This window comes from Chroicocephalus ridibundus, chromosome 8 (genome assembly GCF_963924245.1).
Source record: "Chroicocephalus ridibundus chromosome 8, bChrRid1.1, whole genome shotgun sequence".
In the NCBI taxonomy this organism is placed as follows: Eukaryota; Metazoa; Chordata; class Aves; order Charadriiformes; family Laridae; genus Chroicocephalus; species Chroicocephalus ridibundus.
Genome location: NC_086291.1, coordinates 18232032 through 18257788, shown reverse-complemented (window position 1 = coordinate 18257788; position 25757 = coordinate 18232032). Strand labels below are relative to the sequence as shown.

The following is a 25757-nucleotide window of genomic DNA, read 5'->3' as shown; positions in this document are numbered from 1 at the left end:
AAGCAAGAGATTAAGTGGAAGGGTTCCTTGCATAGGAAGGACAGCATGCAAGTAATATGCTGTTAATTTAAGCACTGAATTGGATTTTCAAATATAGGAACTGAAAAAAACAATAATAATGGAATACAACAGTGTAAAGGATGGTCACCAGCACCATTAGGATCATGAAGGTAAGTAACATGCAAGTTTTGACAATTGGAAACCTCAGTTCTGGTACAGCAGTTTTCTGGAAACTGAATAGAGAAATTTCCAACAATGGAACAATTCCATCAAAGTTTTCGACAACGCAGACACCAGCTCTAAAGCAGCAGCAGTACAGGAAACAGAAACAGCATTTCCTGACAGAAGACAACATACAGAAAATGACAGTCCTCACAGTGGGCGCCAGCAGAAGACTGTAAGAACAGTACACAGGACCAAGTTATTCCAATACTAACAGACCCAAGGAAGATGCATTAGTAAATTAAGAAGGACACCTTTAAAAAAAAGGCTATTCTCCACCATTATGATTCTTGATGCTCATACCACTGGCCCTACCTGGAACTCTGGTTGGTTTTTTTTTTCCTTTCCATTCATTACTCTTGTCACTGACCAGAAGCATAACAAAGATCAGAGCCTTTATAATAAACACCATGAGCTCTTCTAAAGCCACAACACCTAATTTACAGAAGTTGTCTTCTGTGGAGCTGGGACGTTAATTGCAAGTGGCTTGAAACAAACAAAAATCCCACACACAACACATGAGGCATTTTAGGCCAACTCCATATAGACCCTTCCATTTTCAGTGGACACCACAGGCACCTTTACCATGTTTAAAAAAAATCAGAAATTAAAAAAATAGCTTAACTCAGTGAAAATTACCAGGGGTAATTTAACCTTTATCCTTTTGCTACAGCTGATGTGTCCAAGCTTACAGAACTAGCTGAAAGATTCAAGTATTTGTATTTATTTAGCATGTACAGGTAAGTACCACCAGCTTCGCATTTATTTCTTAAAAAAAGATTTTGCAGTGAAATCGAAGTCTGAAACTGACTTCATAATTAAATGCTTAAATATAAAATTGAAAATGTTTATCAGCAAAAAAATTTTCTTTCTGCTTTCCTCTCCACAGTGCAAATTAGAAACATACAGTTAAAGAAAAACTAAACTGGAGTGTTTGTAGAACAACACATTTGAAACTGTAAGTTTGTTTAAAATGGATGCATCTGTTTGCATTTTTTCCTTTTGCACATACAGCAAACAACATGTGGAGCGGTCCCTAGTTGGAGAGAAGATTAAATCAAAGGGCAAAAGAGATTTTCCATCAAGCACTGGGTAGAGGAATAAGTCAGACAGAATAACATTTTACTCAAAAGAAGTGGCCAAGGTTTCCCAACTAAGACAGCAGTTGTTATTGCTTGTCAATTAGCTTACTCCAGACCAGAAGTCACGATCCACTCCCTCATTTTCAGTCAAACATTAGCCAGAGCCTTCAGCCTTGAAAAGTCTTAGACAATGTAACACATAGCAAATATCCTCCAAATTGGTCACCTGCTGCCAGGTGTCAGCCAGCAAATCAACCCAAATTACATTCAATTGTCATCCTCCAAGGAGTTACTCAGTAGCTCCATGGAGCAATCGAAATGGCTTAAGGAGAATGTTTCACACAAAACCACAATGGGGGAAGGCGGGTCCCACGTACTGGTTGTGGTAAAGAGTTGGGTGACTACTACTTTCAGCAGGGTGTGGTTCTAGTACTGACCTCAACAGAAAAATAACTTTCCCTAATTCAACTTTATCTTTTTGCTCATGTCAGACTGTATCAAGAGGGATGCATAAAAACCAGGAGCTGCTGACCTGCAATTTTGTTCTCATTTTGTCAAAGATATTTGTGATGATGACCTGCTTTTGCAACGGCCTTGCAGGTCTTCCCTGCTCCGAATTTCCTCCTTCCACGCTGCATTTGCAAAATAGAAACACTTTCCAGAATGATAGGTTTGGGAGGTTTTGGTGGGGTTTTTTCATTTTTTTTGTTTGTTTGTTTGTTTTTTCCCCCTTTGTTTGGAATTTTGGGGATTTTTGATTGGGGGTGGGGAGGGGTGTTCCCCAAGCCCATCTGCCCTTCATCTCAAAGCAAGTTATTTTTGGCTGTAACAAGGACTTCCTACTCTCCTGAAGACTGCAGGAATGAAATGCGTGCACCGCATGCTCTGATTCATCACATGCTGTACAATAAAACTGGACTCCTTCAGTCTGCAGCTGATTATACATTTGGATAATGACGAAAGGGATTTGCATAACCAGAAGCCAGATGTATCTCACTAAGCAGGTGCTGCTGAAAAGAGTATTAAGTTCAATCCACCCCAGGAAATAGCAGTGCTAGGCATTCTGAAAATGTAAGTGGTCTCCTTGTGAAGACAATCTTGCAAATTTTGTCTTCCTCAGTTTTCCAACTGATTAACAGCAAATTTCCATTCCCCTTTTTACCAGTCCCCCACTAGGGGGCTGTACGGGACAGTGCACAGGAATACCAGGCCACAAGGAGCACCAGAAGAGACAGCTAGAAATATATTCAGATATTCCAGGCTGTGGTTATCTGGTCATTTGCTGCCTTTTCTTAACAGATATAGAACAGTTGTCTTAAATTGATTCACACACCCAACCATACATAATTTTGCAGGACATGACTAATTTGACATTTTCAATCACAATTAACTTCTGCATTGGCTTATACCTTGTCATATTTCTGCAACACAATAATTGTTTTGTCTGAAAGAGCCTATTGTTTGGGCACAGGCAAAATTATAAACCAATTAAAAGTAACTACCAGAAATAGCTAACAATGGTACTACAGAAAAAGTCACTTTGCTGGCCCAGAAGGAAAAAACCCACATTTTACTAAAATTAGTCCACATGTTTCCCAGGCCACGTATCAAAATAGGCTGCCATGCCTTTTAAATTCTCTGATCACGACAACTACTGTTGTAAGCTTTCATTTATTGTATGTCACCATGAACGCCAGAAATTCCATGCAATAAAAAGTAGCTGAGTAGTGTGTGCACTGTAGTTTAGTACAAAGCCACATGCTGAAGCCTTTGTCTCTAAACAAAGATTGACTCATTTCTAAAGCGTTTTGTGCTCTACAGTTAGTATCATGTATAGAGTTAAAGACACTGCTGATGCTTTCTTAAAGCTTGATTATTTTTTTATAAGAGGATCTAATTAAAAATTGACTAGACAGCCATATAAACGGTAAACCAAAACCAAAAGCTGGTAAATCTGGAGATGGTATTTTTTTTCTGCAAATGAAGTTATCTGAGACTGACAAAATACTTTAAAAGTGTATTCAATCTGCATGATACCTAGAAGGCAGAACCAGAAGACAGAGCACTGAGGTTAAACTCCATCAGCATGGAGGAAATACTGGCACAGCAAACATTACAGGTGACTTTTTTTTTCCATTTGCATCTTACCTTCACATACAGCTCGTATCGTGCCTTGACTATAGGATTATTCAAGATACTGGTGGCAGTCAGAACACTCTCCCTTTTTATTTGTTCTCTGTAAGCCTAGGAAACAAGTTTTACAGTGAATCATTATCATATACCTATCACAACTGTCACACAAATTTGAATTCGTGGTCAGTTTCTGTAAGGAAAAAAATTACTGTATTGCAGCATGAAATGCTCACTCTTAGCATTTAAGTTCAAACCACATAAGCTCAATTAAGTTTGGTTGTGTCTACAGTTTGTTGCTCAGGTTGATCAAAAGATATATTCACATCTTGCTTATATAACAAACTACAACCACGCACCTCTCTACAACAATAATTACCTGTTCTCATTTAGAGATAACATGGATGCTTTTGCGTCACAGCCTAATATGCTTGAAGATGTCCCTGCTCACCGCAGGAAGGTTGGACTAGATGACCTTCAAAAGGTCCCTTCCAACCCAAACCATTCTGTGATTCCATGATATTCCATATTAACAGAAGCTCATATATAGACAAAACCTTACTTTGCAGTCTTGCTTACTGTGGTAACTGATTTTTTCCACTCACACTACTCTTTCAACACTTCTACCAACCTAAAAAAGTGTATCATTATAAATTATAATTTATAATGATAATTTTATTAATTATTATTAATTATAATTATAAATTGTAACAGGGACCAATTTCATACTACTGCTAGTTCTAAACTGCTCTTACTCTCCTTCAAATTAAAAAGATAATAGCTAAGTAAAAACAAAAAGGACACTAGGTTTGTTATCTTGCTGGAAACATATGTATTGCAACTTGAATAACAAAATACTTCCAACACTTCATGGCAGTAAAAAAATTCACATAAAATTAAAAAATCATTCCTAGTAACCTTCTCGTGACTTAGTACTGTCAGCTAGTAAGCATACAAACATCTCATTAACTGGGGGTGCTTATGCACTGGCTACTTAATGAAACATTAGGTTTACAAAGTGTAACAAGGAGATTCTAGCTTTCTTGAGAACAAGTAATACCATCAACAACTTAAGAAATTACTTGCACTGGGTACCACAACATTTCTGACCTACTATTAAATCATGCTTGCCTTTGTTTTCTGTTGTTTGGGTTTTGGTTTTGTTTTGTTTGTTTTTTGTTTTTTTTAATAGTATGTCATCTCTTACTTGTTTTCCTTTTGTGTGATCAGGAGATTTTAAGTGCTGCTGAACAGAACTGTGTAATGCTGGAACGTACACGCTACAAGCACTGCAGTGAACAGTCTCAACTTTCATCATGTGGTCATCAGCAGTAACCCCTGCCAAAGAAGATGCAACAAATCATTAACAAAAAAAAGGGTTATTCTACGGAACTGGAAGAGGGGAGTGGTTGTTTTATACCACAAAATTAGAGATCTCAGTTGTTAAACATGTCAAACTAAACCCCAGGGGAATATTCACCCAAATTCAGGCATCAAAAATAGGCTGGCTGAAGGCAATATTGAAGGAGGAAGTTTTTCACTTGGATACTCTAACGCCTTCTCTCCACAGACTACATATGAGACCCAGACAATTATGTTTGCTGTCTGAGGTTATGATATATGAACACCTACCTACCCAAATAGAGGGGAAATAAAAGTGACACAACAATCAAATTGAACTATTTAATGTACAAAAGTGCCGTCTATTTAAAACCAACAATAACTAATATCCTTAGTAATACACATTTTGATACAACAAACAAACAAAGCTTCACCAAACCAGCTGGATTTACTGTATCCCTCCCAAGAGGAACTAATTTATTTCCTTGCCTCCCCTCACGACCAGGAAGCACATGAATCCAACTCCTCTTGCAAGTTTAAATATTAGCTTGCCAACAGAACATTCTAATCATAAAGGCAAACAGCTCTCCAGTACTTAAGGAAAATACACAAAAAGAATTTGGGAGATTGTTAAGTTATTGGCTATACCTGTTTTTAAGTAGCTTTTAGCATTTAAAATTGAATTAAGGTAATATTCATATACCTGAACATTGCCTAAAGTAAAGGTACTCAAAAGATGTCTCCTCTGACTCTAGCACATCTTTTGAAAGCCCTCAAGCAAAGGATAAAGTGAAAGGGTATGGTGCAGCAAGGCAGGGACAAAAATTGCTCTAGATAACTGCCTGTAGGGCAGCCAAGGGGAAAAAAATTGAGGCCAAGATGCATCTCAGGTAGCCAAGAAAGTGCTCGAACTCCTCCTTTTGTCAGCGTTCCTCAAAACCACAGCAACTGTCCCACTTACATTGTGCAGATCCTTGCCATCATATGTCACCATTATCACCTTACTGTTTTATTACACACTCTCTTTCAATCTATCTGCTTGCACCTGTTGCCACTCCTCGTGCACTATACTGAACAGGACTGTGCCAAAGCCCACATAATTCTTTTTGTCAGGCACCTAGCCCAATGCTACCTTACCTTCTGACAAGACTACCTGGACATAAACATAAGTAAAGTTTGCTATCTCCCACTGTGCTTACATTCCACGTTATATCAGAAATGAAGCAAGGAATCCCAGGCAGGTACAGAAAAGGTGTGAAAACGAGTAACTTCAATCCAAACATTTTATCAAATTCAACGAAGAATGAAAGAAGAAAAAGATAAGCAGAGCTCCACAGTATGCACTTTTACATAAAGAGTATTACTCACCTTCCATTATATCTTTTTCAGCAGCTTGAGCATTTTCTGTTTGGTTACTTGTCTGTTGCTTACGCATAGCTGTCTTCTTGAATTTATTCACCATACACTCCTACAGAGAATCAGAAAATAAAATATAATTGTAACATATTTGATGTACAATTGTTTATATTCCAATAGGAACCTATACTTAAAATATTAGTCAGAATAGCTCTGTAATAAATAGCAATGCTGTTACTTCTTAAGGCATCTACTTTTAATTGTAAAAGTAACACTATTTTACAGACTCTGAATTTGCGTCAACTTAGTAACACATGCTGTGCCAAAAGTTGCCTGCAAAACGAATATTGATGCTAAATTATGCATATTATGAAGATAAATGTTAAATTGTAACTACAACTTAATATAAAAGTATTATATAGATCAAAAAACAGTTGTCTTACATGAAGAAATTCCATCACTACTTTGTCAAATTTGGTTTGCTTCTGGATATGATCCAATGTTTCCTGGTGAGCTGCACTCTCCAGATGCGCCTCAATTTCTTTTTCTTCAAATGTTCGAAATTTGCAGAATGAGCATGTAAACGCCATTCTATCAAAAGAAATATATTAAATAATATTACTATGAAAGAAGCATTCTTCCCTCTCTCCTCAAAACTATAACGATTTGACAAACCTAATCAGAAAGGAATAGGAAAAGCGTTCTTTAAAGAAGCCCAAGTGAAAATGAAAAAAAAAAAATTTCCAGTATTTTACCAAGTATTTTACCATTATGAAGGTTAACTGCTACAAGAACCAAATATAAACCAGGCTTATCTCAGAGTAATGAATTATCTATGTAAAAGATGGACACTGTTGAAATCAGAAGCTATCCATTTAAAAGCCACATTATCTATCAAAGGTCACTAGTTTGTGTCATCTTTTGTAGTACTTCTCGTAGTCAGGCCAGTCCATGATTTCGTAAATACAAATAGTCAAAAGAATTCATTTAAAGCTCATTTTCCATACAAAAACTATATAATCTTTATAAGGAAACATGGCCTCCGAAGTACAATGAGGAGAAGGCACTAACGCTATGATCCAAATATTGCACTGACACAGAACAGTTTTGTACAGTGCTGGCCATTAGCCCACCTGGCTGTGGCAAGACTAAGGAAAGTTACAGAACTATCTACTTGTTTTTGATATAAAATAGCTCACAATACATATAAAACCAGAATAAAGTCAATTTCTAACAGCTTAAGCCAGCGTGAATATATGTTTAACTGAAATATATACTTCAAAAACAGTGCCATTCTAAGCTGCCTCTCAAGTGTGGACTGATGTGGGGAAGAAGGCGTTAGGAAATTAGGATAAAGGGGAAGAAAAACACCGCACACAAGACAGAAGTTATTGCACAAACCTGTATCCGTCACCATATTTTTCACTGTTTTTTTCCCTTCTACGCCTTTGCTTCTCTCTTCTGGCCTCAATTCGCCGCTTTTCTTCTTCCTCACTTTTAACTTCTCCTTTACCATCTTAACATACAATAGAAGGACTTTTAAATGTTATGTTCCAGGAAAAAAACCAAACCATCAACAAAAATAAACCATCAACAAAATCCAACCCAATAAAGCATCTGTCTTCCCTCTCTCCTCCACAAACACCTCAAAATGCAGAGAAAGATGCTATACCAAAGTGGTTCCATGGCTTGTTTGAATGCCACGGAAGTTTTGCTATGTTTTCCTCCTCTAAAGACAACCAATTTAAATATTTGCTTTCAACAATGCAAACTAAGTAGTTAACGGGTTACACTCTAGATTACACTATAAAAATAAGAAAATTCAGAGTTAAAGCAACCCCTACCCTGTTGTGCCTAGTTATTAAAGACCTCAAGTGACCAGGCAAGGGTACTGGGGTGCATGGGGAGAAACACATTATTTAAAACTCTCCATGAGTTCAGAACACCATTGCTACAATCCCTCTACATAAAAACTATCTAAAGCTATTCTCTTCTGCTGAGAAGGCAGTTTCCAAGACCAAAAGCAAAGGTTCTCATAAAGGACACAAGGTAGTGTTTCATTAAGGTATAGTACCCAACTTGAACTTCAACAACTTTATTATTTTTCCCCACTAAACTTCACTTGATTTCACAGAAAAAACGTTCCAAAGATTTTCAGATGAGGAAGTAAACCAGTGACGGAAGAGCCAGCTGGGGCCAACAAAAAACCCCACACACCAAAACACCAGACAACAAAAACCCAAGCAAACCTTCAAAGAACCCCATTACATTATCGCCTGGCATGTTAGTAAGAGTGCAAACAAATAAATGACTAGAAATTAGTTCTGCAACATTAAAGACTTCTAAGGACACTGAAATTTCTGCATAAGTGTACTTATGTTTGCCTTTCTTATGTCTGCTTTAAAAGCCTATGGACAAAGTGAAACAATTAGAATATTATTCAGTGAGTAGTGTTAGAGCAGGAAAAAGATGATCACTTAGTTTTTCTCTGCCTCCATGCAAACAGCAACAGAAAAGAACGTACAGCAGCATAATGCAAGAAAAAAAAAATAGGGGACCTGCAAAAAGCTCTGTGACTCTAGAAGTGTCACCGAGTATTGAAGACATTTCCACTAACAGCATACACTTCATTCTTGATTACCCTGAAGTTTTTAATTTTGTAGCAAAGAGTTTCAAAAATTACTCTGATCCAGACAGGAGAAGAAGTCCCATCCAGAAGATTTTTTTTTTAATTCTATTTGAAAACAAAAAACAACCACCCACCCACAGACGCAATTCCTGTTACTGATCTCAGGAGTTACATTTCACTTCGTGCCTTATCACCAACCCTGGAAACATGCAAAGGATCATTTGTTTTACTGCTGTAAAAATCATCTAGTATGACATTATGTGCAGTGAAATGGCCTATATCTTACCCCTCAAGCTCACAAATTCAAGCACCTGTCCTGTTAGAAGCTGGGGAATGGAAGCCTTAATCTGGATATAAACTGGGACTCCCACCTTCCTTCAGTGCACTTACGCAAACTTTTAAAAATTAAAAAACCCACACAATTAAAAAAAAACATTACTACTACTTCAAGAAAATAAACTCTAATCAATTGGCTACAAATTTCCAGCACTCCTTACCGTCAGATTAGACTACATACACAATAGGGCAGCACAGGAGGGAAAGAGGACCAAAAATAGTTTCAGCCTTAGCACTGGATTTCTTTGTGTACGTGTTTGAAATCACTACAGTTAATATACACTTCAACTGATTTTATGTTATCTAATAATTAACCTGTTTCATTAAGACTGCATATGAAATAGAACCTATGTTCTTGAGAGCAGCTCTCCGAGTTAACTAAACCCACTTTTATAAATCGACTCACCTAGGATTTAAGGGTGAGGTTGATCAGCTAGTGGGATAAATAGTAGGATATGGATAAGGAATTGGTGGGATAACAACATTTAAGCAATGGAATGGCGGTAAGTATTAGAAGACTATTTAGTTTAATTTCACAAAAATTAAAACAAGTCAAACAACAACAACATACAGAGATGATACAATAAGCATGTAAAGAACAAAACAAGCAATGGATGGATGTTACAAACAATAATCTTCACGGCCTAAGTTAATAACTGTTTAAAAAGAAGTAGTCATGCTACTCAGTAACTATTAGAGGTCATACATACACGCTTGCTAAATCTATTGACTCAAAGTCACACAAATACAATACCTTACCTGACAAAGCAAACCGACTTACCTCCAAAGGTCTGATATCCAAGATCATAAGCATCTCTTGTAAAGTCTTCATATATAACCACTGCACCACTTGTGTCCACTTCAATTTCCTAATAAAGTCAAATCCATAAATTTTGTAAGAAAAAAAAAACCACAACAAGACATCATTCTAAATCCAGAAAAAGACAGTGGAAATTACTTTAGCTCCACTAATCTGTTACTTGCTATTTTTACCAAATATGACAACAGAAGAAAGCAAATCGAGTATCTAGTTAGACTCTGTGTACAAACACTTCAAGCTATCCATTTCTCCTTAATATCTTGAAGTCTTTGTGAATTAGTTTCACAATCAAAATTCTCACTGTCTTCTGTGTAAGTACTCTGACTTCTAATTCAGACTTCTAAATGCTTAGTTGAGAATATATTAATACATCAACTCAAAGAGAAGGAAAATAACGTTCCAGTCTTTCAACATGGAACCAGCATATGCATACACGCTTAGCTCACTAATCACGTTCTTACTTATTGTTGCAACTGATCTTTCCGTAGGTGGGAATTAATCTTTGTACCCTACCAGAGAAAACCTATTAAGACTGGTTCTTTTTTTATTTACCCTCTCTCCTTGATGTGCCTTATGTCTTATCCATTCTTCCTCACTGCTGTTTAGAAATCTCCCTGTCATTTTGTACTTAACTTCTCAACCCATCCAAGCAGGCCATAGGTGTATGAATTCAAGCTGACTACCTATGACAACATGAGAAGCGTTCATATGACAGCTGTCTGTGCATTATACGAATAAGTAGGGTCTACAAATACACTTTAAAATTCATTTTCCAGACTATCTGCACAAGCTACATCTTCCGTTTTAAATCAGCAAGGATTTCAGACTGCCACCAAGACAGGACAGTTTTAGATAAAGTGAAAAAATAAAAATCATATTTAGAAAAACTTATGTAGTACTTAGTTTTCCTAACTCTAGCTGAATAATTACTCGTCTTAAAGTGTACTGTGCAAACTTCTGCAACAATCACAAACGCTTTCCAATTCCGGGAATCTTTACCTCTATAGTAGAATCCTGGAAAGATGTCTTCATGTCTATAAACATAAAATGAGAAAGAAATAAATAATACAAGAAACACTAACACTCTCAGTTTATTTCAAGGCATAAGATAGTTATGAAAAAAATTCTCCTTGTTAGGCAGCTAGTACAGTCTACGTTTATAATTTATCATATTTTAGTAATAATAACAAATGTAAAATCAGTTATCCTTAGGAATATAAACTAAACAGTCTTCTAGAGGCAGTCACCTACATCTAACTCAACAAAACAAGACAGTCAAGACTGAAAGGAAATAAAATTCTGAGATATTTTCATACATATACTGTATACCAATTTTCTGTTAATTGTCACTCACTTCACATGATACTGCTTAGAGCACCTTTCAGTTCAAGTTTCAGAAGATTCTAGTAAGCCACCCAATAGTTTCTTCCCCCCAACCTCAAAGCCACAGGACAGGCTGATTAAAAGTGGGTTCTAGTAGGCGCTATCTCCTCAACTTCTTAAAGTAACTTCAGTATTATGTAGTACATCGGTCCTTGGACCGTGGCAGTCAGTGAGGGGTAACAGATAATAAGCTAGAAGTGCTCTGTCTGAAGGCAGTTTAGAAAAGGAGAACCTACAAAAGTGCTGAAAGAAGAAGCTAAGAGGGAGACCTTTGAGATGTAAGTCTTTGATAGACCTGGATGTGTACTTTACAGACCCATTTCATCAAAACAAAGTTGGTAAATCCAGCAGTAACGTTCCCTGTGCAAAAGGTAGAAGAATGTGTTCTACACACCCACTGCCTGAAATTTTTACAGCACTCTTGAAGCCAAAGCTAAGTTCTGTAATATACAGTAGTTTAACTAGAACTACAAAGTCAAACATAAAATTTTCATGTGGAAGTTCTTCCCAAGTCTGTGCGTTTACCTTGCAAGCTTTGAGCTAAAGTAATTTTAAACATTTTTCAGGGGTGATCTGAAATCTAACTGTATAAAACATTGCAGATCCAAATTACTGAGGAAGTTACAAGTATAAAAAACTAAAATTTGACTGCAGTACATGCCATTCATAATATTTAATACTCAAGTTTACATTCCCTCAAAGCAAGTAATTTATTCAAACCTCATTAGTGAATCTTTTTCTCCAGCTTTGCCTACAGTATCAAAATTATTAAGAGTCTACCATAGTTTCAGCTGGGATAGGGTTGACTTTCTTGCTAGTAGCTGGTGTACTGCTATGTTTTGGATTTGGGATGAGAGTAGTGTTGGTTGCGCACTAATGTTTTTGGTTGCTGCTAAGCAGTCAATGCCTTTTCTGCTCCTCACACCAGCCTGCCAGTGAGTAGGCTGGGGGTGCACAGGAAGTTGTAGGACATCTTTAGGGAAGCTAAACAAACCAAGCACTACTAACGCTTTGCAATTTATATTCCTATGTTATTTATCGTATTTCCAGTTCTTCTGCTCATTATGGAATTTCATTTACAAGAACGAGCAATCTCTCTCTGACTTTCATAAATTATTCCCTAACAATTTTCAGTTTCCTCAGTTTGCCTCCCTTTTCCTCTCCTCTTCACCCACATCTTATGCCTTTATTTTAGCTGCATTGCAGCTGATGCGCTACTTTTTATATCTGTCAAAGTATTTGGACAGCAGTGCCCAAGCTCATTCGAGAGCACATTTTAAGGTTTGGGCAGCAGTGCCCAGGCTCACAGAATGCAGGGTGTATTTCGCGTATTTTAATATTTGTCAGGCACTATCACTTTAGGCAACCTGAGACCTGAAATTATTTTCAGTGGTGAAAATTTGCCTCCAGGATGTATTATTGTAAAGTCTCAATGAAATAGTCTTCAGCAGTACATATTTAAACACATCAAAAAATGCAATTTCATTCAGAAAATTATCTTTGCAGTAGAAGAGCTAGAAGAGTAAATTCATAAAATGCTGCAGAGTACTTCAAGGGTAGAAAATGAAGTGTTACAAAACAGCACATACAGCTTTCTTTCTGAATATTAAAAGTAAATAACTCATAATAAATTAAACAATTAGTAAATTTTAACTTAAGAATTTTGGCACTTTTTACTTACTAGGAGATTTTTTCTGGCTCAGCTTCAAAATAGGTTTTGTCATTTTGGGTTTCTTGATAAACGCACCGCCAGGTTTGTTATATGGCTGTGGTATCATCTTTCTTTTTATTCCTCTTGCAGCAACTGCTGCAGGGCTGGGTTTGTTATGATAGTCAACAACAATTCCAGGTCTGTGCATTCCTCCAAAGTCTCCCATATGCTGAAAATTTGTGAAATCAAGAAAAAGGTATTAGTATATTAAATCAATAGAAATAAAACAATTACTTGGTACAATAAAACTGTCAACTAAGTAAAATCTGCATTCTTTCTGCAAGGGAAATTTAAGCTCCCAGTTTGATGATGTGTTGTGCAATGGCTTTGTGGGTGTTTGTCCAGTAGAACAAATACGTATGTATAAACTGTGTTTCTGCTTATTCAGAACCATTGTCCAGACAATGAACACGTCCATCAGAGTTCATATCTCAGCCTAACATCTTGACTCCTCTCTTCAGATTCTCTAGATAATGAATGACATCTCCCTCTGGGGAAAAAACAGAGCTAACCAACACAGTTTTCAACACTTAAGTCAGCAGTCATTTAAAAAAAAAAAAAAAAAAAAAAAAAGCACACAGCTTCTTTACGCCAAATGATTAGTAGTGATTTGAAAACTGAGTAAAGATGGTCGTCCAGTGTGGAACAGTGATTAATTGAAGGAAGCTTATTCTTTTTTTTTTTTTTTAAACTTATCTTTCCACTGAATTCACTAAATTCAGAATTTAAAAGTTGGGCCTTGAGGGAGCGATAAAAAACATGGCAGCAATAGAAATGAAAACTCAGTTGAAAGATTAAACCTTTCTACAATTTCTAAAATGCTGTAGAGTCATTTGTGGACACTTGTTTGAGACAGTTACCTCTCTGAAGGCATAGAATACATGAGTAATCTGAAGAGGGAGAATTTAGGTAGCTGCAATATTTTCAAAAGCACTAACATACTTCTTAATATTAATTCAATTATATGATTAACAAAGGGCAGAAGAGAGCCCACTGACTGGATGACTGACTTGGATAAGCAGAAATATTTGTATTGCCATGGGCAGAGAATTAGTATTACGCTATCAAAGTTAAAAGAACACAATAACTTCAACATACTTCGTGAAAAGTATAACTTCTTTTTAAGCAAATTTTAAATGACAGACAGAATGTACCAAAACAGGCACTTTTCTTTATTAGAAAGACGTCCATGCACAAGATCTCCATGTTAATTTATTTAGTTGAGATAGTTATAGAACTACCTAGCATATACATTTACACTGTACACATACATTTGACATGAGGTATGCACTTGGATAATTTTAAGTACTTTTTTTTTTTTTAAACAGACAGTCTATCTATTAAAGGTGCAATGCATTTTACATATGTTAAGTAGTTTAGCCTTTACATTCTCCTTTATTACATAAAAGACTAAAAAGATAAATTTCAAAAGCAAAACAAAAAAAAAAAAAAAGAAAAAAGACTACTCGGCTGTAACTCTCCACAAAACTTTCAGATCTAAATGAGTTCTGAAAGGATGGCATCCAAGCTTAAGTACCTAACACTTTCAGCTTCACAAGCAGAGAAACATAAAAGATTAGAATCTTTTTCTCATACCATGTTACATGCTAGCCAGCAGCCATGTGCAAATCTGAGCTAAAATTTGAATATGGCAACTATAGTACTCAAGAATGCTGCAAAGTAGACTTTCTGGAACAAAACCACCACACCATTAGGCATTTAAAAGACCCAGTAAAAAAGAATCTTATTCTACACTTCAAGCTACAAACAAGTTGTATGGTTTAATACTAAAGAATTGCTTCCCAAAGAAATATGGTATGCTTAAGAAATTTAAAAGATAAGTTACACCTAGACGCACAGGCAGAAAAGTGTTCACTGAACTCCTCATGCTTAAAAAAAACCCATAATCAGAATTGGAATTTTAAAACCAAGATAAAGGGACACCATCAACTTAAAGTTAGTACTCCTGTCAGGATTCTTTTTTTGTTCTCTTCTGTTGTACATTTTTTTCCTCTAGCTCATTTAATATCAAGCATTACTTCTCCAAACTGTGATCCACTATTTTGTGTGCTGTTAACCTTGCTGTTTCTTGGACATAGTTTTTACGCTCTACACTGGAAAGAAATCCAATGAAAATGAGTTAGAACATAAATCTTCAAAACAAAATGAATGCACGTATCAGGACTAGGCACGCTATCTGGAAATTAATCTTAATTCTGTGAAACGACCCATTTCAAGTTGATGATGCCCCTTTAACCGTGCTTTAATTTTGAAAAATAATCACTGTAACTGCTAACCACCCACCTTTGCCATTTCCTCCCCATCACTCTTTCAATACACAAGTCAGAGTAAGAATTAGGTTTAAAAGACGACTTGATGTTTGATAAAGCATGTGTTCAACATATTAAAGAATTAGCTAAACTTTCACCTTTACAGGAAACAAAAACTACTCTAGTATTCACAACCTGGGTTTCATTTTTTTACTTATACATTGCACCTTTAACCTACTCAAAACTTCAAAGTCTTTGAATTAAACTTTTTACAATATTCAAGAATTTCCCCACCAGCAGCAAAGATGCTAGTGTTTACAAGGAAAAATGCAAGTCCTTTTAATCCCTTTTAGACCAAACCTATTACTTTTATCTTCACCTTTCAGACAAAAGGAGAGATTTAAGAAACCTTATCAACTAGTCTTCTATTACTCATTACTTTCAAAAGAAAGAGGGACTAGGTTCTACTTGAAGACAGCTTCAAGGGGGTAAACAACATTGTCAACCATGATAGTTTGCTTGGACAAAAAACCCACACTGTACTGAACAGTGCATTCGTTTTAAAGCAGTGGTCTTGAAAGGGTTTAAAAGAGTGTCTAGTGAAAAGAATCTGAAAAGATTCTGTACTTACTCCTCGGCCTCGGCCTCTGCCTGTTGATGGTCCTCCAAAAGCATCATAGTTTCTGCTTCCAAATCCACTTTCAGGATAAGCAGGCGTTCCTCTCCCCCGAGAGCCTACAGGTGCAGGCTTCATATGGGGTGAAGAAAAACTGCTGTAGGAAGAGTAACTCTCTCTTCCTCTGTCCTCCATAAACCCAGGCCTCAATTTTGAACGGGAGTAAGGTGCTTCCCAGCTAGACCCGCCCTGGTTTCTACCTCCGAAAGAGTCAAGGCTATTCCGGTAGGAGTTGTCAAATCGACCACCATAACTACCTCCGAAGCGGCTTTGTTCGGGTTCATTATAACCATAGCCAGATCTGTACAGATCTCGCCCACCCAGAGAAGACCCGGAGTCGTAAGACTCATAAGGTCCAAACCTGGAAGAGTTGCACAGTGAGGAGAAAAAAAAGTAAGCTTACTAATGTTATACATTTCAAAAGACAAGTTATCAGTTGACATTTATCAACTAAAATCATTTTATTACTATACTGGTCCGTACAGTTGTGTTATTGTTTAACCTTGATTAGGGCTGGGCAAATCACTCTATGACCAGATAGAAAGCTATCTGAGCCATTTTTGCTACAAACAATTCTAAAGTTCAGTAAGCCTGAACTTTGTTAACTTAAAATTTTCAGCAACATTTATTTACTAAAACATTATTAGAGCCCAGCCCTAGTCTCACAAAAATAATCACCTGCAGACATTCATAGGCTAGTCAAACTCTCCTTTCTTCAAAATCATGCCCTCATATTCTAACAGTTAAACAGCAGTTAAAAGGCGGCTTAGTTCTGAACTGAGGAAAAAAAAAAAAATTTTTTTTTTTTTAGTGGTACAGTTGTGAGTTTTAAACACCCATAGTTCTAATTTGAAAGGAAAAATACACGTGCTCTTCCATTCATATTTGTACTTTCTGAAAATTTTCTTCCCTGTAAAATTCAGTCTTCCAATCAGACTTCACAACCTTCAGTGTACCCATCTTTCACTTGCAGACCGTTTAAGTCTAGCAACTCGGCATTTTGAAAGTCTATCCCAATACATGCACAGTGGACACAAAAACAGTCCTTGGAATTTCACAGTAGAGTAGCAAGGAACTGAAAGCTTTAGTTATTTCCCAAGAGCTTGCTTTGCCTTGGGGTGGGAGACCAAGCTAGAAATCATCAATACTTGTAACCACTTGGAAGGGAAACACATTAGTGTCCCTGCAGGGTTATAAAAGGGAGATTCAGCAGGAGCTGGGAAAGACAACCCCTTGACTGCTAAAATATAAACTAGAAGAGACTCAAATTGCTAACAGTATCTATAGTAAACTGAATGCCTTCATTTTAAAATGTTAGTCTCAGAAGACCCAAAGCTACACAGAAAATGACACTATCTACAGAAAGAGTCCATGCACAGTATTAACATTACATGGCAAGTGACATTTCGGTGTTCAAGTAGTCATTCAACCTTAATCATATGCAGATTACTATATGGTAGGTACAGCTCATTCCTGAATCTCTGCTCAGACTTTTAAGTCAATCTTAATGTTCATCATTAAACATATTATACTTCACTAAAATGTTTAACAGAACCGTGCAGCAAAACACAACACTTCTCCAGCCTCCCTACTTAGTACTGTCCTTGCCCAGTGGCACCACAGTGACTACAAGACAAGAATCATACAGTCGTCTGGCTACAGCCAGACATGAATTCAAGGGCACGCACAAGAAAACCATCAGATTATCTAAGTTTTCTTCACATTTTATTTCCTCCAAGATAGAATCACTACTCTGAAAAGCACGCTTCTTTGAATACGAGAATAAGACCTAAATTAAATCAGCTGATCCCTACTGTTTTTATCTGAAAGAGCAACAGTAATAGTATCCTAGCATTAAATACACAACTTTAAGACCACTGCATCAGAATTTTTATTTTTAGACCAATCCATCTTACAAAGCAGCCCAGAACATGCACACAGTTTTGACTGTAATCAGTACCTGCCAATGAAATAATCTGGACATGACTTTCAGATTCAATACCAAGATCATTTGATTACTGCACATTCAAACCAAAGAACACATACCCTAAATGTTCCTTGAAAACGGAATGTTGATAGATTCAGTCTAAGGCACTAAACCAGTTAGGTCTAGTCTCCTATGTCAGAAATGGTATGTCAGGCCAATCAGCTACAAATTGCTAACCATTACCAAAAAATACAACTTTTTCCATTTTCATTCAAAGACGCATGGTTTCACTGTCAAACTTTTCCACAAAAATGCTGATTATTACAAGAAAACTCTTACAGTTTAGTATTTGCCAGTATTTATCAAACATGAAGACTTAGAATGAAAGTGTTCATACAAAATCATAACAACATGCCTCAGGAACACTTAAGTTAAAAGACAGAAAGATTTAAACTTAAATTGAATTTGATCAATTCTTGGGACAACTGAAGGATTATTTTACCTGTTACCACCACCACCACCTCCTCCACCTCCATGACTCTCCATCCCATAGGATTGGTTAAGGTAAGAGTCCATGGATCGTGGGCCACCATAGCCTCCATGCCCATAATCACGGTCCATGTCTAAAAAAAGAGCAGAAAAATGTTTATAAAGAAAGCAAGCAAGAAGTCTTAGTAAGTAATCTATCTTAAATTCCTAAGTGCTTACAAACAAAATACAAAACTGCCAGTTGCAAACCAATTCCGGAACTGTGCTTAGGGAAGCCGTGTGTCTTTGTCATCATCCGAGCACCTCTTTAATGAAATCAAGTTCAAATGTTTTCCCCAGTAGTGGATAACTCAGGATTACTGTTTCATCCGCTGGAATTCGGACGCACGTTATATTAAGAGAATTAAATCAAGAAGCCTGATGTAGAATATGTCAGAAGTTAGTGGAGAACTAAGACCACTTGCCACCCTTTAATAACACACACAGCTCACAGGCGTCTGCTTTCTCTATCCAACGCCACAAGAAACCTTCACTCACATTTACAGACACCTCGGGCCAAGGTTACAAGCTGCCATGCTGCAGTGCAGACTGCATATAGGCTACAGTCAAACAAAACAATTTTCTCCAACATAGCACAAACAAAAATCTACGCAAATCAGTGGGGTTCCAATTCACTAACTGCACAAAGATCTCGGTATTTCATAGCTGAACCGATATCATTTCATGACATCTTTATATCTTGTAATGAAGTCTGGCAAAACAACCAACTTCCTCCTCAACATTGGAAGTTATATATTAAAGTTCTGGTTAAATAAACACTCAAATTCAAAGCACTAAAACAGTTTTGTAGATCCACATAACAAGTATGATCCACTGTCTTCCTGTAGCGTGCACAATTTGCACTTCACTGACATTCTAGTGACCAAAACTGCTTCCCAGTGCCAACCAACACTAACTTTTGGATAATACAAAGAAAGCCTGGCAAATCAAGCCTCACAGAAAAGGTAACATAGAGAAGGAAAACACAGTGAACACAGGAAGAATAAAAATAAAACCACACAGAGACTTGTCCACTCTGACAAGAGAGAGTGTTTTATGCATTTCAAATTCTCAAAGTGTAAAACCACTGACTTTTCTAGGAGATAACCAAACAATAAGCTCACTTGAAGTCATAAGAAATTTCCCTGTTTAAAGAAAAACAGAAACTTAATTCTGCACGCATATTGTTTCATGAAAATAACAGTAGTGATGAAAATAAGTATACATTCTATTTCCTGTTTCTACTTGCTTCTTATTAGCACCAGGCGGTCATCGTAATTTACATATGTCAACAAGAATTCTGCAAATGGTATTGAACTGAGTGTATCACCTTTACACAGATGTTCTTAACGTGCCTGAATGGAGACTCCAAAGACCTCCTGCTGACTTTTTTTTTTATTTTAACAATCATAGGTACCTTCTAAAAAAAAAAAATAAATAAAGAGGATACTTCTGAAACAATGAACTTTGAACACGGACATCACGCTGCACCTTTCCTTAATCCAGACATACAATAAAAATTCTGCAGCAAAGCAGAAGAACAGCTTTTCAAAATACTAATCATGTAGCACCACAGAGCGTCAACTTAAACTGTAAAAAGTTACTCTTTAAAGAAATAGCTGAGCCTTCTAATAGAAGCATCTAATATTCTTCTCTGGTGTGACTGAATGATCTACCACCTAACCCAGTGGAATACCCTCAAGACTGCCTACATAAAGATGCAGGTCAGTAAAAAGAGTAAGGCAATTAATAAAATAATTCCAGTTTCACAGAAATTAAGGTTATATGATCCCATGGTGAATCTCAGATCCAAGGTATTTTTTAAATACAGTACATCTAATCAAAAGACAATGACATTCTGAAAACTGAAATATCCGACTTCAAAGTGCAGAATAATTTGCCTTAGTTTCACCTGCTCCCTATTCATCTACAGACCCAGAGATGGCAAAAATTAATTAGGTTAAGAGTTGAAGAGGTGAATCAAATCAGTCAAGGAAGAACACAGCATACTGCCAAGATCCCTGCCACTGCAATTCAATTCTATTACAGTGTAGTAGGTAGCGACCAGTGTTGCCAGAAGTTCACCAGTGGGAAAAACACAAAAGCTTTCACACACAACAGAACTCTTCCGAAAACTGGTTTGAAGCAGTTTTGAAGCAAATTTTCGGTCTAACATTCTCAGCATGAAAGAAAATACTAAAATATATTTTACAATCACAGGATAACTTCTGACGTCCATTTCTGCTCAATACCCTCCTTACTCATCTAAGGTTCAGGTTATCTAACATCATCAGTCTTGCTGTGGAGCTATGCCAGTCCCTAAATACTCAAATCACTGCCTTTAGGACATCACCTTCTCCTCCCTAACAGTGAACAACTTACTCATCCTTTCCAGACTCACTGCACTGCATTTACCTACATTATAATACACTTATGTTTAAAAAGGTTTAACAGAGGATACAAAAGGTAAAAAATGAAGAGGGATGATCACTTGCATGATTTTCTGCTACAAAAAACTGGAGGTAGCAAATGAAACTTAAAAATAACAAGCTAAAAAATTAACTTTATCCTTTTTCACAAAACAGATACTTAAGTCTTGGAATTGCTCTGTGACAAGAAGTTACTAAGATTTACATCGATTTAAGAAAGAAATTGGTTAAATCCACTGATGAGAAACACAAAGGATGTCGAACACAAAGACTATGTCTCTGGTTCTTAAAGTCCCCAGGCTGCAAACCAGTGAAGGCATATAAATACACCGAAGGAGTACTTCTGCTATTCCTTCCACACCTCCAAATGGACAGTGATATTGGTGAGGTGGGACAGACATATGTTTCATCTGAGCTAATGAAGGTGATCTTATGATCTCCTTCTGACTACTTCATTAACTGTTCCAAAATGGGAAGCAGTTAACCTATCATTTCAACCACTGGCCTCCTGGTTCAGTTATTTTGTCAGCTGCAAACTTTACCAAAGATTTATAGATTTTACATTCATGCCCAGGGCTTGACCAAGATACTGCATTAAAATTAAGAAGCGCAGTATTTCTTCAGGCATTAAGCCTTTATCCTAAAAAGGGGCAAAACATACAAGAAACCAGTAAATATTCACTTAGGTGAACCAAAATAAAAGGATTTCAATTTCTGAATTTAGTAGCTGAATAACAATCACTCATACGGCTTTAATTATTACAATCTCAAGGTAAATAGCTTATTAACTGACAAACCTCACAATCACAGACATCAAAATCCATTTGCACCAGCCTCTTTCACACTTGATTCTTCTTCTACTTACTAAAGCAAGATAAACGGACTGGGAGCATTAAAAAAAGTTGTATCCATGCAGTACAATTTCCTCTACCTGTAGCCTGCTCCCCATTCACTGTTATCTTGGTTCTGGCTGTCACCACTGGTGGAGGTACACAGAAGTTGCCTATCTGTGCAAACTACTCAGACTCAATGTAAAATTATTTAACACGCTGAGAGAACATGTGCTTAAGCACTAGAGAAAAACCACCAGGAACTGTACTGCAGTGTCTCAAACTGAAAATTCAAAAGTGTAGTACTTCATTTAAGTTTAAATAGTAACTCTTTATCAACAAAACCTTTGAAGAAATATTATATCTGTATATCTGCAAATACTATGCATGAAAAAGAGAAGAAAAAAGAACAAAAGAAGTGATTCATATTTGCTCCTAAAGTTTAAAAATGAAAGGGTGAATCTCCAAACTGATGAAGGCACTGACAATGTATGTGAAACAAAGAGTTTGTTGAAGGAGTAAATGAGATTTTGGCATCTGCAGCCTCTTGCATAAATGCAATGCAGATGAATAAGCTGCTGAACTGAAGTACAGAAACAGAACTGCAAAGAACAATCTCATTTTTCATTTCTAGATCATGCTTAAAGCCTACTACAGTAGGAGAGAGGGGAAAGGAGTTATGCCAAAGGGGAAAAAGAATATATTAACTCCAAAATAAAAAAGAATGGGACACTAAAAGACAAGATCAATTCAAGATCAATTTACAAATTAAAATATTAATGTTTATGTATTCCTTCAGATTAAACAAAAAAATAAAAAGAAGCTGTATCTGGTGGAGTGATCATTTAACATAGCTGCAAAATAAATCTCAATAGCCAGTAAAGAAAAAGCACATTTTCCTTAGAAAGAGAACTAGGAAGTTAAACATGAGCTAGATACGCCTCAGAATCCCTTGGTACAAAGGACTCCATCTAGAAGAAAAAGCTTAAGATCAGAGAACATTGGAATCATATTCATAGCACAAAGAAAATAATTTTCAATAGTGTTCTTGATGTGGAGCATATGAAAAAGCTAGGAAGATGAGAGGAAGGTGAAAGATTTTGCAGTAATCAATAATAAATGAAAAAAACAAGTGTCACTAAAATAAAAATAACCTTTAAACAATAAAAAGAAACAGAAGTATCAGCTTGAAACAAGCTAAATTCCCCTGTATTATAAATTCATAATCCACAATGACTACAACAAGCTTAAGAATCCATTGTGCAAGAGTAAGCAACATTTTTTCCAGGCACATTACTCTTTTGATAACACCATCCCTGCTTTAAGATCACAACCTTGTCATTACATACAGAAATTTGACTACATCATCGAGTGCCATGCAAAAACCAAGATGAATTTTAGGAGTAGAAGCAAAAGCCATTTCCCCTTCCAGATTAAAAGGACAATAGTTACAATAATTAAAATATTAACATGAATAGTTAATAGTATTTCTGTTAATAACATTAACAATTTATTCTACAGGCCATGTCATCTCTGTCTCAAAGCAAGGGACAATGGTGGAATTACAGCAGTCATCAGCTATCCAACAAAAAGTGCTTCACACTGGCTAAAAGTTTCCACCAGGAAGAACTTTGCCAAGAACTCAAATGAAAACTGGGCAAAGATGAGAACTCTCCACATCCATCCTCTATTGCCATCTACTGGACCCCTATAAAATAGCCTTTAGCCCACTATACAGAACCGGGGTAAGAGAAAGCTTTATTCATACCTTACTAATGTAGATACAATGCACGAACATTAATGTTAAGTGTTTCAAGCTGTATACATCATAATTAAACTTGGTTTATAATTATGAATAATAGAAAGTTTAATTATCACAACGAAAACTATTATTACAGAGGTACACGAAAGGAACGATTTAACTGTACAACATACATTTGATTGGTTACTTCCCATAGCATGACCCTGGATTTGCTTTAATACTACTCTCATAAGATCTCAGAAAAGCACGTTTGGTTAATCATTACAGTGAACATTCCAATAAGATACTTAAAACTGCTACTTAAGAAAAACCTTTTCTACTAAAAAACTAAAGGATATTTAATTAGGAATCAATACAGAAGATTAAACAACAGGGCCATGGCTTTAATTTATTTCTTTTACTATGAAGAAAGATAAATGCAAAACAATATCACTGGCAAAAAAGCAAAGACTCAAGGAATGTATCATAAAAATGATCATACTGCAACCAGAGATGGGTCTGTTTCAATGCAAGAGTATCAAGAGATCCAACAGCAAACACTTACGTGATGACATCTGTAAGTGAAGCCAGGGTACAGTTTATGGTAGTTTTTATATTAACATCCTTTTAGTACTTGCTTGCATGCTGGCAAGAGATGTCAAATCATTTCTTGAGTCTTACTAAACTCATAAACTTATTCATCTTACAAAAATATGTGCATTCCTTTTTGTTGTATCTATGTGATATTTTTCACAGTATAAAAACAAGTGTTAGCTTTTGCTGTATCACATTTAATTTACAGGTTTTCTGTATTCCTTCCCAAACTGTTAAACTTAAAAAAATAAATAAATAACAAAAATAAAAATCAAGCAGGTCCAGGTTCTGTTTTTTCCATGTCTGTATAAAAGGGGGAAACATCCTCTTTCTTTTCAGTAGAAGTAGTAAGAATCAAATACACTAGTCCGTATGAAAATGAAATATTGATTTATGTAAAAAAGCATCATCGTATGAAAAGTTTCTATTCCCCCCCATCCCCACTCCTTGAGCTCACAATTTTGATTTGTAACGTGCAGGAGTTCATGTTGACATGCCCAAGATGAAAATCAAGTCTCATTCCCAGCCAGTTACAACTCCACCAGAAAACATGTGCAGTCAAACCATGTTACGTACTTTTAATAACCCGTTTGTTTTTTGTTTTTGTCAACACTGACTGTTCAGCCCCAACGCTTTTTACAGGTTAGACGTATTTATAGCTCATACCTGAGACTGACCCACTGGGCATGTTCACACCACAATGCATGGGGGTATCTGGGAATCTCCAATCTCTGTCTTCAGCTGGAGAGGATGGGTCAGTGAGAATGACTTAGTGCTTAGCAAGAGCCGGAGGGGAGAGACAGGGAGCCGCAACAAGAGGCGGCTCTCTCTCCTGTCGGATCTCCAGTCTCCTGACACGACCCCCTCACGGAGCTCGCCCCGAGCTCCCCCCGTTTCTGCCCCCGCCGCCCCCGCCCGCCGCCTCCCCCTCGCCCCACGCTCGCCCCGCGCCCCAGGGCGCCTCGCCCCGCGGAGGGCCGCCCCCGCCCGCGCCGCCCGCCCGCCCACGCCGCCCCTCCTCCCGCGCAGCCCTCCCGCCGCCGGCCGCCGCCGCAGCTCCCCCGACCCGGGAGAAGCGGCGAGGAGGTGGATGAGGGAAGGAGCTCCGTCCTGCGCGGAACAAAGCGGCCGCTGCCATTTTGAGACGCGGCCGGGCCCCGCGGCGGCAGCGGGGGCGGCGGCCAGGCCCTACCCTTACTCTGGGGGTGCGCCCTCACCTTCCCCGTAGTCCATGGCGGCGGCGGCAAGCCCTGCTCCCCCGAACGGCTGACGGCCGCGGCAGCCCGGCGGCAGCTCCGGCTATCCTCAATGGCGCCTTCCACCACAACGAGGGGAGGCGGGACCTGCGCGCAGCAGCGGGGCCACGGCGAGCGGCGATTGGCCCGTGAGCGACGTCACGTGAGCAGGCCGACCTGCAAGGAGAGGGGGCCCAGGATCGGCGGTGACGCCGCGTGAAGAGTGGGCGCAGGGTGCCCGGATCGGCTGGGTCACGAGGGAGGCTGCGCGGCGGCCATGTTGGGCCCTGGCAGCCGTCATTTTGCGTTCTGGCGCCGGGTCCTGTCCCGCTTGTAGCCGCTACGCGATTAGCAGTAGCGAAACATCCACGCCTTTACCCTCCCGCACACACCCCCTTGGGCCCTGGTGATGTGGCCGCTGCAGAAAACACTCCCCTCTGTGTACCAATACCAAAATCTGCCCTTATGCAGAGCTGGAAGTCGGGCAGTGCCTGGCGGGAGCAAGCCCTAGGTGGTT

General features: G+C 37.8%; 1 protein-coding gene across 2 annotated transcripts in view; it reads right to left on the bottom strand.

Moving 5' to 3' along the window:
- Positions 1-25373, bottom strand: part of ZNF326 (zinc finger protein 326) — a 30460-nt gene extending 5087 nt beyond the window's left edge. The window contains exons 1-12 of one of the 2 annotated variants that reach the window (XM_063343710.1): positions 25223-25369; positions 24672-24746; positions 18386-18506; positions 15912-16317; positions 12981-13179; positions 10916-10950; positions 9878-9965; positions 7533-7647; positions 6575-6722; positions 6144-6243; positions 4642-4772; positions 3453-3548 (exon numbers count right to left, since the gene is read on the bottom strand). In XM_063343710.1, coding sequence (XP_063199780.1) covers positions 3453-3548; positions 4642-4772; positions 6144-6243; positions 6575-6722; positions 7533-7647; positions 9878-9965; positions 10916-10950; positions 12981-13179; positions 15912-16317; positions 18386-18506; positions 24672-24746; positions 25223-25238 — 1530 coding nt within the window. In that variant the 5' untranslated portion in view covers positions 25239-25369. Of the gene's footprint in view, positions 1-3452; positions 3549-4641; positions 4773-6143; positions 6244-6574; positions 6723-7532; positions 7648-9877; positions 9966-10915; positions 10951-12980; positions 13180-15911; positions 16318-18385; positions 18507-24671; positions 24747-25222 lie in introns of both variants that reach the window. The other variant, XM_063343712.1, reaches the window with a different exon arrangement.
- Between the last annotated feature and the right edge of the window lie 384 nt (positions 25374-25757).